Raw genomic sequence first — 18,433 nt, 5'->3', positions numbered from 1 at the left:
TAGATTGACGATGTGTGTTCCAGCATTAGTGAAGCATCACTCACCCTAACACCTACCACAACAAAGTCTGCAGGAGGAAAACCATTGTGTTCTTCAATGTGTGACTCATCTGGGTAGTGAATGAGCAAAACGTACAAGCCACAGGCCAACATCACCTCGTTTGTTGTGTCTTTTCATGTGTTGGAGCCACTTAGCTCAGCAGGCAGAGGGCTGATTGTTAGAGAAAATAGCCTGCGACTAAAAGGCTGCAGGCTCTAATCTAAACTGAGGTGGCAGGAAAGCCAACAAGTGCTTCCTCCTTCCTTCCCTTCATCAATAACTGCTGTCAGGACAATCAGGGAGCTCAGAGAGCGGCTCAGCGGACCACACTGCAGCGCTGAGGGCCGGACGGACAGATCCATTCACTGTGTGTGAGCGGGTTCGACAATACACACAACAGGTCGGCCTTGACGAGTTGCGCAAAACATTTAGTTTGAAGTATAATGTGGTTACAGAGGAGGTTCTTTCATCCCGACAGCAGCACCGCCAGTCAATGCTGAGTGCGTGAAGGCAATTTATTCAAACCCCGCAGAGCTCACTGTGTGACAAGAGTAAGAAATGTACAGTACGCACAGTGCACAGTACGCGGAGTGCACAGTACGCACAGTACGCGCAGTACACAGTACGCACAGTACGCGCAGTATGCGCAGTATGCAGTACGCAGTGCACAGTACACAGTACACAGTGCACAGTACACAGTACACAGTTCGCACAGTACGCACTGCACAGTACGCACAGCACAGTTCGCACAGTACGCAGTGCACAGTACGCAGTGCACAGTACGCAGTGCACAGTACGCACTGCACAGTACGCACTGCACAGTACACAGTTCGCACAGTACGCACTGCACAGTACGCACTGCACAGTACGCACTGCACAGTACGCACTGCACAGTACGCACTGCACAGTACGCACTGCACAGTACACAGTTCGCACAGTACGCACTGCACAGTACGCACTGCACAGTACGCACTGCACAGTACGCACTGCACAGTACGCACTGCACAGTATGCACAACGCAGTACGCATGCTCAAAGGTACAAGAGCAAGCATTATTCGGGATGAATAAATCAATGATGTTCAATAGTGGTTGTCACGGAGTAACACAAGAACCTCGGTGCGTCGTGAGAATATTATTAATCACCACGGAGATTATGTCAGGTGACACTTAGAACAACCTGAGCAAAAGGAAAGGATGCATATGTGCTTTAAATAAATAAAAGGATCCATATCCTTTTTATATAAATAAATAAAAGGATATGATCAGGTCATATCTGTTGGTATGTACCAAAAAAATATTAAATACAGATATCACATTTACATTTCCCTATATCTACAAAGCTCTGACAGAAACCGTGACGGACTGACGTGTCAGACACACAGCTGATCTCACAGAGACACTAATCGGTGCGGTGGAGACGTGCAGGGGAAGTGGCTGCATGTGTCCACAACAATGCACGCAGCATGGAGGTTGCTCACTCTGCCGGACCGGTGAACTGGGGACTCTGTGGTCTGTGTGGTGTGCACACACTGCAGCTGTTGGTAAAAGGATTTAACCCGTTTGTTCATCACTTATCGCTGCAGCTGGGCGGCTTGTTGTGCACTTCAACCACAGCAGGATGTTGTCTGTTAACGGTTAATGATTGATGATTGATTAACGAGGGTCAGCTGACAGAAATAAAGGATAAACTTGTTGTGCAAAACTCTGCAACTCATAACACTATTAGAGACCTTCATCAAAACAGACTTCTGAAATAAATTCAACTCAGGAGAAAGTCTTTGAAACTAACAGCTGTTGTAGAGGCGCTTTTCTATGCATATGGTTGACCACACACACACCCACACACCCACACACACACACACACCCACACACCCACACACACACACACACACACACACACACACACACACACACACAGCTTCTGCAGATAGAAGAAGCAGGCCCCTGACCCAGACTTGACCCAGACAGAAACACAGAGTGAACTTGTGAAGACAGAAGAAGCTTCTGAATACTAAGTGGTGCCCACGAGGAGCAGAGCCTCTGCCTACCTGACACACTGTGTTGCTGGTAGTTATACGTGCTGGGAATTGCACCGATTGGAAGAGAGGCTTTTGGATTCCCCGGCTGCGTTTCTTCATCGTCTTCGCCGAAGTGGTGAACTTTCTCATACTTCTCCAAGTATCTGCAGAGGAAGAAAAGAAAACACAGACGATGAGCAAAGACTTGTTGTACATTTAGGTGTGAATTTCCGCTTTACTTTCTTTCCAAGACGTGAGGGACTTAAGATTTGTTTTGTTTTTTATTATGCAGGCACATTTTCCTACGAGCACAGAAGCCTTGAAGTGGATGCAGAGTTCTTGCTGTGTGATACAGAGAACAAACAGCTTCTCTCAACACAAAGAACCTGGACTAAAACATGAGACAGTGAACTGACACTGTTTGATTAGTCTAGATAAAACGTGTCGCAGTACTGCACCATAGTTAAATCTAAGAAACACTAATACATGTTGATAAGCAATGAGCACAGGTTGGACTGACGTGCGTTTACTTTCCTAACTCCTTATCTAGAAGAGTTTTCATGCGTAATCTTTAAATATAAGGTTTTAGAAATTCACTTGAATTTGTTCTTGGAAACCTTTAAAGAAAATAACTTAATTATTAAGGTGTTCAAATGACTCCGTCTTGCAAATTCAGCATCAATATGCAAAACCCCTTAATAAACTGTTATTAAGAATAAAACGTCAGGACAAAAGAGAAACTACATAGTTACAGAGAACATTTAACAAATAGGATTCATTCACTTTGTTTAAGCTTAAACTCATTTCACAGTTAAATAGTAAATAATGTACAACAATAAAAGGTAGTTGATGCCAACGTGTCACAGCTTTCAGATATTTCAGTATTTCTATAGAAGCTTCTGTCAACAGGCTCTACAGCCGGACATATTGTCCAGACAGACTACTTGCTGAAACAGCAAAACACACACGCATGCAAATAAAAGTTGACAATGGAAGTTCATTCATCAGACTTTAGAGAGTTGCCAAAGTGACCTCAGCACTCTGATTCAAAACTCCTTCCTTAACTGCTTATGATCCCATAAAAGAGCCAAAAAGGTTTATCAGCTGGAGGAATGTAAAGATTGCACTGTAACCCAGTGAAAGCATAGCGGAGAGACAGAGAGCGCCACCTACAGACACCACAACAGCAGCTCCCAGTCTGCGCAGAGACACCAGAGAGAAGCCCTTACACACCAAGAGGAGGCGGATTCAGAAAATAAAATCAATAGAGCATTTAGCAGAGTGAACTTTTCAGCCAAGATAAAACATGAATCTATTTAGGAATTACTCTGCACATTCAGTGTAAATGACACAGTTCAAAAGTTTCATTCTGAAATGCAATTTGAAAGCTTCCACGGTGCGTTTTCACTTCGCTTTACTAGTTTAGGAGGTTTCAAGCTCCACAGAGCCCGTGGTAATCACTTCTACCGAGCCTGCGCTGCTTTCAAACGGCACACAGGTGTGAAGTGAAGCATGAGCCACAGACAGGGAGGCTAAGAATGAGCAGCGCACAACATGTGATAAGCAGGACCTTGTAGGCATAGAGCCGCGTTAGTAACATGACTGTGTGAGATGTGACACATCACAAAGACTGCATGCATTCTCACTTCTTCAGCAAACCAGATGATCAAAAAGGTTTAAATTAATCAGGAAATATCAGATCTAACAGCTCTTTCTGTTCTTAATGGAATAACAGCTTCCCATCCAAACAGCCTGGAGTGGAAACAAACAGCTGTGAACATCCAGCAAACAATGAAATCATTCTCACATTCCTGAGAAGTTTGCACTCAGAAATCAGAGAAAACATTCTCAGTGAGCAAGCAGCTACCTATTCATGCGTTCTTGGATTTGATAAACACCCCATAATAATGCAGAGAAGTCTGTCAGACCAACACACTCACGCCGCAAAATACCTCAGCAGTGATAGTGTGGTGAACCTGCCTGTGTGGCCGTGAGTCACTGAGCAGGCGCCCGTTACTGAATGAGGCCCCACTCGCTCATCGTGGCCAAGGTAATCCCCCGTCCGCTGGTTGCCGGGTGACACGCTGGACTATAAATACACTCAGCCTTCATGTGGAGAGAGAGAGAGAGACAGAGAGAGAGACAGAGAGAGAGAGAGACAGAGAGAGAGAGAGACAGAGAGAGAGAGAGAGAAGAGACAGAGAGAGAGAGACAGAGAGACAGAGAGCGAGAGCGAGAGAGAGTGACAGAGAGCAGAGCAAGCGAGAGTGACAGAGAGCGAAAGGGCGAGCGAGCGAGCGAGAGAGAGACAGCCCTGACTGCAGCATCACCAACCGCTGTCTGGGCACAAGCAAGAAAACGGCTGGGGGCATGGGGAGGGATGGGGTATGGGGGATAACTGCAGCTGGTCATGTCTGCACTTCCCCTTTTTCATACATGCATGTTGAGAGGAACATCAATCCCCCCCCCCACTTTGAGTAGCACGCTAATACCAAACAGAAACCTCCATGTTTCCATCATTTTACTACCGTTTGTTTTTACTGCTGCATCCGACACGTTTTCCCTCCAAAATAATACCACCAGTGCAGGGGGGTGTGACTGTGATATTCAGTCACACAGCAGATACTCCTGGCTGCCCAGATGCCCTCAGTGTGTCTGTGTGGGAGTCCATTGCCCCCTGCTGGACGTGGACGCAGACACGCCCACTGACAGACTCTGGGATTGAACGTCTGTCCAACACACACTGAGGGTGCTTTGCTTAGTCAATAATCACAAGACTGTTTACTGAAGAAAATACTGTCAAAGCAGAATCAGTGACAGAAAAGAGTATTTTGTGTCTAAAAGCAGACGTATAGTCACACTAGAGCTTTAAAGTATAAAGTAAGTGCACAGCATTAAGATATGGCAGAATAATCTCTGCTGTTCTCGTGGAGTCTGTTGCACATGTGGTCAATGCATGTGTGCTGCTGGAACGCTGAGCATATACCAATACAACCCCTTTGTAAGTGTAAGCCCTTCCTCAGTTATCAGCCGGGTCAATCTCGATGGCACTGCAGCTCAGCGGTTAGCAGCATTTCCTGGGTTCAAACTCGGCTTTTTGCATGAGAAGAATTTTCACAGCGGTGAACAACGACAACACGGTGATGCATGTCGAGGAAAAGAGGTTTTCCTTTCTGCGATTTCTTAATAGTCTCAAGGTACACCACCTTCTTGGAAATATACATGATGTATATTCTAACTTGGACTTTCCATTTCAAATTATGTCATTCTAGAAAAAGGTCCAGTCGTCTGGCAGTGGACCCACTTCCTTTTCTCCGACCCCGTCCCTCAGTGCTCATTTGAAATGACGATTTGCCTCGTCGGGTGACATTAAAGGTTGATCCCTCCCATCTGCAGACACGGTTTATTTTTTGGATTTCACCATTTCCCTCCTTGTGTCAGTCATCAGTAACAGGTGTTGTCGTCAGCTGTGAGGCTCAATAAATACACCGGGTTAGTGCGTGGCTATGTTTCACATTCATTCAATTAATAAGAGCTTTGTTTTTGCAGGACCATCACAAAGAGTGTTTTCACTCATCGCTGCCTCCGTCACTACCGTCCTGTAAACTGTGACACAGATCTGAGGACTGCAGGTGCCGAGCTATCGCTCTCTATCTCGTGGTGGTTTTAGTGGTTGCATCTACTTCAGGGACATAATACTACACAGTGATCTACGCTCTGTTGACGAGGCGTTATCTCTCAGAAGGACTTTAGCTGTGATAATGCACAGGACAGTTGTTGTTATTCAGGCGGCCCCTGCTAATGGCAGATTATTAAAGCGGCTCTACTTACAGCTGGGTGTAATAAACTGTGTACATAATGATCAAGGCCTTATTATAGGTGGTGCAGGTATTATATTTGTTAGTCCTAAAAACAGGTTGGTTTAAATCTTGATGTAATTGTCCTGCATTTTGCATGAAAATATAAATCAAAAATAAAATTGTGAACCATCCCCAACTTTAAATTATTTTTTTTGCACTGGGTTTTACAAAATATTGTTATGACATTATATTGACAATTAAGCTGACATTGCATAGAGTTTATCTCCACACACACGCTCACGCACACCTTCTGGCAAGACGCAGGCTCTTATTACTTTGGATGGACTAAACACACAGTACAAACTCCAACAACAGCACACAAAGTGATTCTACTTGTGACGAGCTGCAGCCTACATTACACCCAGAGCAAACATTTTAACCATATGATCCCTCTAAGGAAATGGTAAAGCCAGATTCTCCACCATCAAGTACAAGGAAGATCTGCTAGTTAGCAAAGATACTGAGAGAAGGAGATTAGAATCAGTGGCGGCCAACACTGCTGGAGGGCAGGTCAAATTACAGACAGGCCGAAAATACAAAGTCTCCAGAGTCTTCAGATGTTATCTGTGATTGCAAGTTTGCTCTGCAGCTCGTATTGTTAGAAAGTCTCTTATTATGCTGTATAAAAGGAGACAGGCACACAGCCTTTATCCTCCACCGCTCGTCATCAGAGAATCTCTCAGGTCGGAGCGCCTCGAGTGAGGCGGGGGCTACGCGACTAATGCAAGGCAGATCAAAGGCCACTTCATCCAGATGTTTCAGAGGGAGAGTCTACCGCCAGGAAGCAGAGGAGCACCAACAAGAATAATCTCACAACCAGGTGTGAAGATTTACACCGAAAAGCAGAAAAAGGTAGTGAAATGTGTCTGTGGTGTAATGCTGGGTTGATATCACATCACGTCTTTTACTTAATTAAATTACAAGATCGGGTGTGAATTCCCTCAAGTATGTTATCGAATGTGAAATGTGATGCTTTCACTGATCTACTTTAGCACATAAACAGAAGAGTAGAGACGTTATTACATACAGTACCTGATGCAAACTCTGTAAATACAATGTACATCTTTACATCAAATATGCTCCTGGTGGGCTGAGCATTGGAACGAATTCCTCTACAGCTGAAGACACACGTGGCTCACAGGAGACTTAAGATTGATATAATTATATTTATTTGACTTCATATTTATAGGTTGGAATGTATAGTCCACTTGCAGAAGGCTGTAAAATGTCAAATGTACAGATGCTCAAATGTACACAACTACAATACTGTCTACTTGCTGGGGTCATGACCATTTCAAGACCTAAGGGGGGGGGTGACAAGCTACTAATGGCTGGGAAACACTTTGCCAACCAGTCTGGCACTAGCAGAGGATTAATATTGAAACATGAAACAGTCAAACATGGCCTGAAAGGAGTGAAGCTGGGACATGATGTGGAACAACACACCCTGCTCTACTCTGAAGACAGATTACTAAGTTGATTCAGCAGAAAGAGGTAAAGTTCACAGCTTCTTCTTCTCTGTGCTAACTTGCTCATATTACAACATGGGGGTTAAAGGAGAAACCTGATCTGTACTTTACTGTCGCAACTTAACACTGATGAATCAAAATACCTTCAATAGGTCGCTGCTACGTGCTCATCCAATCACAGTTCAGTTAATGATTGATAACAGTTACTCCTCATAATAGATGCAGATTCACTTTCTACACATTTCAAACCACGTGTACAAACTTTGTTTAAGACAAAAGGAGATTTGAACGTTTCAGCTAACAGAATTAAGTCAGCGGTTTCTGGATGTCAGAGCCTCCTGGGCCACATCTTCTCACAAAGGGATGCAGTGGAGGGCAAACAGAGGGTGAGCCCGTATCTGTCACCTGACCTGGCGTCTGTGTTCAGTGTGCTGCAGTTTGGAAAATAAGTCACAGGCCGTTTATGAAATCATATACTAGATACTCAGTATGTAGTATGTACTGCATACTGCCCACTAAATTCACTATTAAGTATGCCATTACCAGCAGACTGTCATACTAGTAAACTGGAGACAAACTTCTCTGCATCAAGGGAAGGAAGAGCAATGCATTGTGGGTCGGTGGTGCAGTAAGGTCTAGTCTCACTCAGACATTCTTGCTAATGCTGTTTACATCCCAGCATTTACTATCGGAACTAGACACTCAATATTACGTCACACGTAGTGAGTTCTGAGCAACTTATAGATATTATATCGATATCGTGATACAAGACTAGTTATCTTTTTTGGATAATGTAAAGTTTCGTCTTTTCCATGCAATTCTCTGAACTTAGTGTTCTAGCTCTGCTCTTCGCCCACTTAGATCATTATATCCTCATGCCTGAAGAGTATCAGGCAGAAATCTAGTTTTTGTTAAAGCACCAACAGTTCACTTCAGACTGCAGCAGCTGACGCCTCAAAGCACCTTCACTCTCTTACTCCGACGTGCGTCTGGAAGAACTGGACATTGTTTTACTGAATAATCTAAATCAGTGAAGACGCTGGTAACGCTGGTAAGAGCACAGATGTAGAACATAAATGAATGTTAAATTATTGAAATGTAAAAGGTTCTCCAGGATTAGATCAGGAGGAAGCAGGTCAGTCAAATCTTCAAACTTTAAGCATCTTCGTGGCCTGAGGAAGCTCTGGCCATGTGCCATGTGCACTACTTCATTTAACACATGGCTCTTTACATCAGCATTTCCTCCCTCTCGCACCTGAACACCTTATTTAAATCTATCTATATATTTTTTTTTCAATCTTGGTAATGAAGTGAGCCAAAAACAGAGGTGAATTTGTGAGTGTGACTTCTCCCTCCCCAGAAGTTGAAATTAAATCAGCTCCATCGGAAGGACTGAAGTCAAAGCAGAGCTGAAAACAAGCTGGAAAATGCTTCTGGTATGAGTCGCTCACTTATTACGGAGTGACATGCTGATATCAAATAGACGGCACTGTGAGTGGGCTGACCAGAGAGCCACCTCATGATCCTCCCTTCGTTCAGAGGCCTGACGGTCCTGTATCAAACCAGTCACAAGTTTGTATCCTACCTGCCAACTTATTTTAATTGACTCAGGTAAAAAATAAGCATCAGGAATCAGCACAAGAGAAGTCGGGCTTGTTAAAAGGCCAAATACTAAAAACTGAACCAAACTACAATCTGATTAATGTCCCCGATACGGCTTTCCAAATATCAAATCCTCACCCACAAAACGCACCTAGAAAGTATCTCAGCTGTCTGTACAAAGCCTGAGAAATGCACATACAGCCTAAAAAAGCCCAGTTATAATGATATAATGAAGATTAACAGGTGATATTAGCAAACATCCACCCAGTTTACGTGCTCTTCAGCGAGACACTGAACCAGCTCCACTGAGCACATATCCACGACCTCTGACCTCCCTGGATGAGGGCAAAATTAAAAATGTCCCCCCACAGTGATCACATCATAAGCTTTCTTATGCATAGAAAACCTGGAGAAAGAAAACCCATCTAATTTCTATATCGTACTCAGTCAGCAAAAAGCAGCAAGAGGGAGGCGAGGACGGTCTGCGTGTATTCATCAGCCTGAGTTGAGGCAAGACAAGTGTAGCGCCTGCTGCCTCTGACATGTACCACACGCAACTGCACATAAACTCCACAAAGTAGCTCCAGCGGCTGTCGCGCCTCCTTCGCTCACCCCCTTACAAAACATTATTATTATTATTATTATACATGTTATATTAATGGTTACAGTGACTTCAAAAAGGTGAACATTTCTGGGCATAACATTTAACAAAAGTCATAATGGCTCCTGTATGATTGTTGTTCTTCGTCTTGTCATCTGCACAACAAGGTATTTATAAGCTACTTTCTGATGTGAGATAATAGACACACGAGTTGGCCTAACTGCACAGATCAGGTCATTAGTTCACTTGCTGTGAAAACTGCTTCAGGCACACTCAGAACTACGTCCGTTAGACTAAATTGTGAATGTGGGTGTTTAACGGAGCCATTGAAGATGAGATCACACATAAATCAGATCACAGAAACTCAACACCTTTGCACTATAGCGACTGCCACTCTAAGAAAAGACTAACAACCATCTGAGCTTCCAAGCAGACTATTGCACCACATAACATGATCTCCTGCTTTAGAGAACATGCTGTATGAAGTATTCTGTCATTTGCACTAAATGTGTGGTAAATAGTGGTTTGTGGTCATTATAGCGCTCAGAAAGACCTCAAAGAGCTCCAGCAGCACTGCATGCCTACATGTGCCGGAGGAGTTTTGCCCCTGCAGCCAACACTGATGCGCATCTGTGGACTTTTGAGGAGCAACAAGTCTTGGATGTTAACAGTTGGTAATTTAAAAAAGCTGCTACATTCTCAATAGCTTGCATCAAAAGCCAACTTATTAAAAATGCACAGATAATTGGCCGGCAGTTGCCTGTAACATATCCATGAGAGGCTCCACGTGTGTATCTGCTACAGAGGTGTAATCCCTGCAGGCAAGTGCTAGTGATGTGAACAATTGTTGCATGAGGTTAGTGGGAGAAGAAAAGGAGCACAGAGAAAGCAACAACACCAAAACCACAGAGGCCAGCTGCTGAGGAGACTCCTATCACTGGCAGCTGACTGTGTTGAGACTTGGAAGCTGAATGTTACACGTTACAGCACTCAGAGCTGCTCAATCATTAGTTCTGAATCCAACCAAACAATTTTTCAAAAAGGAATAACCGTCATTAGTGTATGGTTTATGGACAAGCCTGTTCTTCAAAACTATGTTCCAGACTTAACAAAATACAGAAGAGACATTTAGCCAGATATTTCTCTTTTATAAAAGACAGATCCAAGTGTTCATATCCACATGTTATGCCATGACACATGTACACAACAGTAGACCTGGCTGTGCATGTGAGAGCAGTGCTTCCTAGTAGAGGGAGCAGAGGCTGGATCCTGCTGACTGCATCTTAACATTTGTAAACACTTCCCACATGCTACCTGATAGGAGGAGAGCTGCATGGCCATGCTACTTACCGAAGGTAGTACTGTTTTAAAGCAAATGCAGCGTTGGAACAACTCCTTGGAAAGTTAAACTCTTCTCCAAGTTCAATCCACTGGTTTTTATCAGAGACCTGAGAGGAGGAGATGAGTTGGTTAGGAGATAAAGCAACAACAAAAAGAGCGGTTACACTGCAACCATCTGTCTGCTACAGGTTCTCCCAATGAGGCCATCTCAGAATAATTACTCACTAACTTTCTCAAACTGATAAATATCCAAAAATACTGAAAAAATGTTAAATAATCTAGCAATTATTTGGTATAATCGCATGTAATTAGCTTGTAATGTGTTTGTTAGCCGAACATATTTACATTTGTCACATCAGTAAGTACAACTGCCTGACTCCCTTTAGGTCAGTATCGTTACTGTTGAGGCTAGTTAGCACTGTAGCTAACAAGCTAACTTGACTTTACATTTTTTGCGTTATAACCTCACGAGGCTAAACTCCCACGAGCTGTTTCTACCGACGAACTAACGCTCGAGCTCGCGGGGGTCCGTTTGATTCTGTAGTAGGTTTTGTTCCCGTTTGCTGTATTCACTACACGGGCCTGTGAGGCCTACATTTTGTAATCAGCCATGAAGCAGAAGAAAGATGGCTATGGCGAGAAAGAAAAACGAAGCTTCCCCCGGTGAAAACTGCCGGTAAAAGCCCGGGCGTGCCGCCGTGTCCTCCGCGGTGTTTCCCGGGCCCGGGCTCCGTGCCGATAATCGATGTTAAACGTGCCCGCTAATTTCGAGTCGCTCCGACTGCACTCTGACTGCGAGCGGTTGGTCCCTCAATTCAAACCACACAACAACACAAGCCACCACATTGCATAGAGATACATGGCACACTAGCACAAGGCCAACACCGACCCACTACCGTCCGTGGAGAGGGTTCCGTGTCCCGGGGTCCCCACACGGAGTTGTGTAGTGGTCCACCGGGGACAACACAGACAGCCGGGAGAGCAGAAATCCACTTTTAGTTCCCACTCACCTTAGCAAATCCTCCTAAAGAGACGACTCTGATGTAGAGAGCATTCAGGTCCAGCTCTTTCCCACCCACGATAGGAATCTTTCTGAACGGCGATCTGAGGGGGAAACACAAGAAATAAAGGCATACATATTTAAATAACAGTTTTGGTTCACTCACAGGCACATGCAAGGGAGATTTAAAGTTGCATTTCTTGGGAATAAAGACGCCCCAATCTCACCCTCTGCTTTGGTGAAATTGCCGCAGCTCGTCCAGGAAAGCCTGTCCTTTCCTTCGCTGATCTAGTAGATTTTTCCCCGTCGAATTTGCCATTGTTTTTGCATGCAAAAACGGTTAAACCCCACTTCAGTCGCTTCTTAAGACACCAAGGATCCCATACTCCGCCGGCGCTCAGTCATTCGCGAAGCTGAGTGTTTAAAAAGTTAAAGAAATAGCTGATAGCAAGAAGAGCGGCAGCTCGCTAATAAAGACTGATGCACACAGAAAGCAAGCCGATTCAAGCCCGGACTAAGTTCCAGCGAACAGTCACAAATACGACCGATTCAGCGGCAGATCAGAAACGCCATGGCAGAATGTGTAGAATTAATGCTTTTGGTCGCGGTTGTATTCGTTTGGAGTGGTTTGACAGTGTGTTACGGACGCAGCTCCGAGGCTATCGCACACACCATAGAGCGGCAGAGGATCCAGTTCTCAGACAAAAAGATGTGAAGGCCGCGCAGCCCGGCCTGCCATGCGCGCAGCGCCCTCTGCGGCCACCGGCGGCACTGCAGCCTCCACAGCAGAGGCTGGAACAATAGAGACTGTTTTCTTTTTTAGGGACCGTCTGACAACTCGTTTCTCTGTTTGGAAAACGGGTCAGGAGGCACTTGGAAATGTCCCGTGGGGGGAGGGGATAACACTAATTAACATAGCCCCCTTGTTATCCCAACCAGGCGTTTAATAGAGGGCAACCCTTCATTTGATCGGGACTATTTTTCCACACTACCATCTTTATAACTGGCTTATAACAGTATTTTACCTCACTGATGTTAGTAGGATGAAGAGTCCAATAGGAAAGAAAAGTAACCCTGTAAAAATGTCATACAAAAACCACAGCAATATTGTATTATACCATGCAGCCACTTAAATCCTCTATTCACGAGATTTCTTTAAAATCTATTCTACAACAAAATAAGGTATAAGGACACAAATAACTTTCCCAAAGAAGTAATTCCTTCCTATATTTATTTAAAAACATAAAATAAACAGATCTATTAATTCATGAGTTATTATTGTTTACTGGTGCTTTTTCACAATTATTGTCTGAAGGCTAATTGATCAAATACTGAATATATTGTTCACATCCTTTTCCTGAAACATGTGTTATGTCATATATCCAAAATGTATTTATTTTTGTGATATAATATTTTGACAACTGGGGTTTTAACTTTTAATTGAAAACATGACAGAAATGAATTGATTGTATATGATCAGCCTTTATTTTCAGCTTGATTTGGTTAGTTTGACATGAAGTCAAATGTTATGCAGAAATCCTGTTGATTTGGGGAATGTCGGACAATAAATAGGCTTTAATATTTTTTTATTCAAAATTAATACTCTCATTGCACATTGAGATCTGTTCATAGTTGTATTTTATTTGTCATTTGTCATGTGTGGCTGGAAAGCTGTTCCCGCGGTGGGAGCTGCCCTGTCCCCCTGCTGACCACTTCAAAAACACTTTTATCTCACGGGATGGGAGAAATTACTCCTGATCCCTTCTGCCTGGAGCTGCCAGGCGGATGTCTTCTTGATGGGGTTACATTCAACCATTACACGTACCCCTTTGCTCAATGAAAAACCTGTCACAAAATGGCGGAGACGTACGTTAGCAGACCCCATTTTGAGGAATTGACACTAGACAGCGAAAAAGTGCGTGTCCTTGCGTGTGGGTTTCCACAAATAGTGCTCTTTTTCACAAACAAACAGCGGCACACCCGAGTTCACCTCCCGCCGGTTTGGACTCTCCGCCCGTCGACCGAATTCTGGGCTAACGAGTCGGTCGTGCGCTAGCTTGTTAGCTTAGCATACGTTAGCTAATTTAGCTAAATCACCACGAACCTGTTCTGAGCAGTTTGTTAATCCAATTATCCACTGACGTTAACAGAGCAGCTACAGTTTGGTGCCGTTAAATCAGTATAACACGCGGCTGGATGTGTCAGCTCGCTATGTGAGTCGTTAGGGCGCGAGCTGCATATTAGCCTCTCAATCCCGTGTTAACTATGCTAATGTTGCTAAGTAGGTTAGCTCCGGGTGTCGGCACCTAAAGGTCCAAACATTATAGTTGTCGTCGTTTAGCCTCACGTAGCATCAGACGCGGAGCACATTTCACCACAAAGTACCTGCATGAAATAATTAAACGTTAGGGTTCCGTTATCATAGTTTAAGGCACAAAGGTGTTGCAGCCGCTGGATGTGCGTAACGTTACCGGCGCATTTCTACTGATTTCAGATTTAAACAGACGGTGCTGTTAATGATGAATGATGAATGCATTCGTTTTATTATCGTGTTTGTCTTATTAGAATTTCAATCATAGCTACTGAGTGCTTCCACATGTAGTACTCGTGCCTTTACACTAAATGGCTGTAAATTGGACTTCAGTGGCATTATTGGTTGAGAGGAAGACATTCATGTTGAGTAACAGTTAAAGTAACACAGTAAAACACTGCTGCATCGTGAATGCACTTGGGGATTATTACATTATTTCAGTGCTGCTCCCCAGTTTTGCACCGTGTATGTGTGGAAGATATAGATGTTTATATGTATTATTTACCCTGGAACATTACCTATAACGTGCAGACATATTGTAAGGATTTTCCGGTTGGATTGATGTTGCCTACAGCAGAACCCTTTGCCCCATGAACAAGGGTAGAGCACAATGAAGATGGGCTGCTGTATGTCAGGCATGATATTGCAGTTGTGCCATAGGGCGAAATCGTGCAAATGTTGTCAATAAAATTCCCACATGAGATTTTGAGTGTTTGAGTAATGCCTAATTCACCGCTGTCTGACCTGTCATGAGGAGCCTAACTGTGGCAGAAATAGATCCAAAGAAGGCCATGAGATCAATAATCATAGGTCTATATAGGGAATTATAAATGTATTAACTGACTTCCAGCAGATTATCCCAATGTATTGAGATTTATCTGTAAAGTATCAGATATGTTTTCACAGGCTTTAGTCCATGCATCCTTAAAAGATCAAATATACATTAATTTATTATAAACTAATGCTTTAAAGGTAGATATTAAGGGAAATGGAAGCTTAAAATCTATAAACAATAAGCAGCTTGAACTTCAGCTCCATGCCCTGCATGTCTGCAGCCACACATTTAAAGTGCATGTAAGAAGTGATGGATGGTGTGTAGCGGCTGGGAATGTGCACTTGAAAGCTGCACGGTCAGTTATGCCATCACACAGAGGTCCTCATCTGATGTGACAGTCTAGCCTCTCATGGCATATGGCGCAAATGGGGCCAGTAAACCCAAGCTGCCTCCAAGCACCAAGACAAAAGACCCCAGTGGGACGCTCAGTGCATGCAACATCCTCACACCTCCCTGCTGCCTGCTCCCTGCACCCTGCAGCCTGCTCCCTGCACCCTACTGCCTGCTCCCTACACCCTGCTCCCTGCTCCCTGCACCCTGCTGTCTGCTGCTTGCACGTGCTGCCTGCACCCTGCTCCCTGCAGCCTGTGCCCTGGGCCCTGCACCCTGCTCCCTGCTCCCTGCTCCCTGCGCCCTGCGCCCTGCAGCCTGCACCCTCAGCTTAAAGGCCTATGTGGACTCATTTGCTGGAAAGTGGCTCCATCTTCTGGCGGCCAGACATCATGTTCAAATATTGGGATGGACTCACCTCATTGTTAGGAACATATTGTACTTGGAGGGATCAGTTGAGATATTTTAAACTGTCACAGTTGGAGCAAGATGCATGCTGGGTGATTAGGGGAGGGAGTGAGTGATCTAATGCAACCGGAAGTTGTGCAGCACTGCACGCTTGGCTGAATGATCAACATTACATCTGCAATAAAGCAAACTGCCAACAAGCACTTTACTGGCCCAGACGTGACACAATAAGACTTTACAACTTTGTTTTTCTTCTCTGTTGTGCAGCTTTTGTATAGTTTTCTTTTGCTGCTACAGGAGACACAAATGTAATTTATAATTACAGCAGAATCATTTATTCTTCATCCAGAATTGATATATTACAGTAAAATAATCTGTTCTGTCCCCATAAAATAACACAGTCAAACACATGTTACCCATCGTGTTGATTTAGTAAAACATCTCTTTCATACTGTATATATATATATATGTTATTACAGTATATATATATATATATATATATATATATATATACTGTATATATATATATATATATATATATTATATATTACAGTATATATATATATATATATATATATATATATATATGTATATTACAGTATATATATACTGTAATATACATATATATATCACAGTCAAACACATGTTACCCATCGTGTTGATTTAGTAAAACATCTCTTTCATACTGTGTATATATATATATATATATATATATATATATATATATATTACAGTATATATATATATATATATATGTATATACAGTATATATATATATATATATATATATATATATATATATATATATATATATATACTGTATATATATATGTATATTACAGTATATATATATATATATATATATATGTATATTACAGTATATATATACTGTAATATACATATATATATATATATACAGTATATATATATATCCTGTAATATACATATATATATATATAAAAATATATGTATTATATATATATACACAGTGTATATATATAAATATATGTATATGTCTGTTTCTTCTGCGAAGATTAATTTGATATTTTATTACCTTCAGAGAAATTACAAAACAACAACACAATCTTTCAGCTGAATATCTTCGACACGATTACTGCTAATAAAAAACAACTAAACATGTTTAACAATCATAATTAATGAGCAGCATTTGTTTTTCTATTATAATAATATATGTTGTACGTTTGTGCACCAATATCCAAAACCACTCAACATTCATATTAAAGTTACACCTTTAAACTTTATGTTGGGGCTCTGGATAATAAATATAATTATTCTGTTGGGTAAAATATTTATATTTAAAACTTTATCAAGAAGAAATCTGAATTTAAGTTTCTCTAAAAATTCATTACGGAGACAATTTATTTTGAAAAATGTGAAATGTGAAAAATCACAACATGAGTGTATGAAAATAATCAATAAAGTAAGAAGTATTTATCATTGATTTGATTATTTACACTTGTGACGTGTCAACATGTCTTCTGTGTTTTCATCACTAGGTGGCAGCACTCTTTGACTGGCTGTACATCTCACTATTGAATTTTCTACCCGGTTACAGAAAATATAATATTATATAAATATTATATAATATAATATATAAGTATAAAAGTTAAAAGTACTCATTATGCAGAATAATATATATATATATAATTTAATGTATAAAACAAAAACATGCCAGACTTAAGCACAACATGTACCAGAGGAACATTTGTTAGTAAAGATTATGGAAGAAGTAAGAGTGTAATCCAGAAACATTATTAAAGTAAAGATGAATCAGCATTGATAGACCTCAGCTTGTTATGGACAACATGGATCCATTAGAAACATAATTTACATTTTGTGTTATTAATCTCAATTTGCAAAGTAACTATTAAATACATGTAGTGGCGTAAAAAGTACAGTTGTGTCCAGTTGTAATAGTACAGTAGAGTAAATGTACTTAGTTACTTTATAGACAGTGTAATGTCACCACGTGCTCGTCTCTGCAGGACATTCAGTAATGCATGATGATCAGCAGTTTGTCAGCTGTGAAGCTGTCTAGTTGAACTGTGTTTGTAGGAGAAGAGCTGCAGTTCACTGAGTTGTAATCTGCACAGTAACGCAGTAATCCAACACTGCTGCTGCAACAACAGGACAACAAAGAGTTTCTGTTAATCGTCATCTAGCTGTGTGTTTCTTACTCCTGGACAACAGAACAATATCCAGTTTCAGGATCAGCTGACAGGAGGCCGGGCAGCTGGAAGACTCAAGTATTTATAACAAAAAAGTTTGAAGTGGAGGCTGCCATGGTTTCACTCCACAAAACTGTGGCTGGAACTCTGCTCCCCTCCGGAGACGCAGCCGTCCCTGCAGTATCTGCTCCGGCTCACAGCTACACACCAAGTGTTTCTGTGTGTGTGTGTGTGTGTGTGTGTGTGTGTGTGTGTGTGTGTGTGTGTGTGTGTGTGCATGTTAACATCAGCGGAGAGGATTTAAAACTCAATGTTTCTGCACCACACAATCTACACCGCCGTCTTTGTATCTCCAAATGATCTGAAAACAACCAAATGTCCACAAAAACGCAACATATTTTTTTCATTCTTCACCTTCCATCACTAGCA

The 18,433-nt window shown here is 42.2% G+C and overlaps 1 protein-coding gene across 1 annotated transcript in view; it reads right to left on the bottom strand.

Moving 5' to 3' along the window:
• The window catches only part of arid2 (AT-rich interactive domain 2), a 28,287-nt gene extending 15,594 nt beyond the window's left edge, over nt 1-12,693 (bottom strand). Inside the window, 4 exon segments of the mRNA XM_029461895.1 lie at nt 2,089-2,222; nt 10,941-11,038; nt 11,942-12,035; nt 12,159-12,693. Coding sequence (XP_029317755.1) covers nt 2,089-2,222; nt 10,941-11,038; nt 11,942-12,035; nt 12,159-12,250 — 418 coding nt within the window. The 5' untranslated portion in view covers nt 12,251-12,693.
• Between the last annotated feature and the right edge of the window lie 5,740 nt (nt 12,694-18,433).

This window comes from Cottoperca gobio, chromosome 23 (assembly GCF_900634415.1).
Source record: "Cottoperca gobio chromosome 23, fCotGob3.1, whole genome shotgun sequence".
NCBI classification, from domain to species: Eukaryota; Metazoa; Chordata; class Actinopteri; order Perciformes; family Bovichtidae; genus Cottoperca; species Cottoperca gobio.
This window is presented reverse-complemented; position numbering and strand designations above follow the sequence as displayed.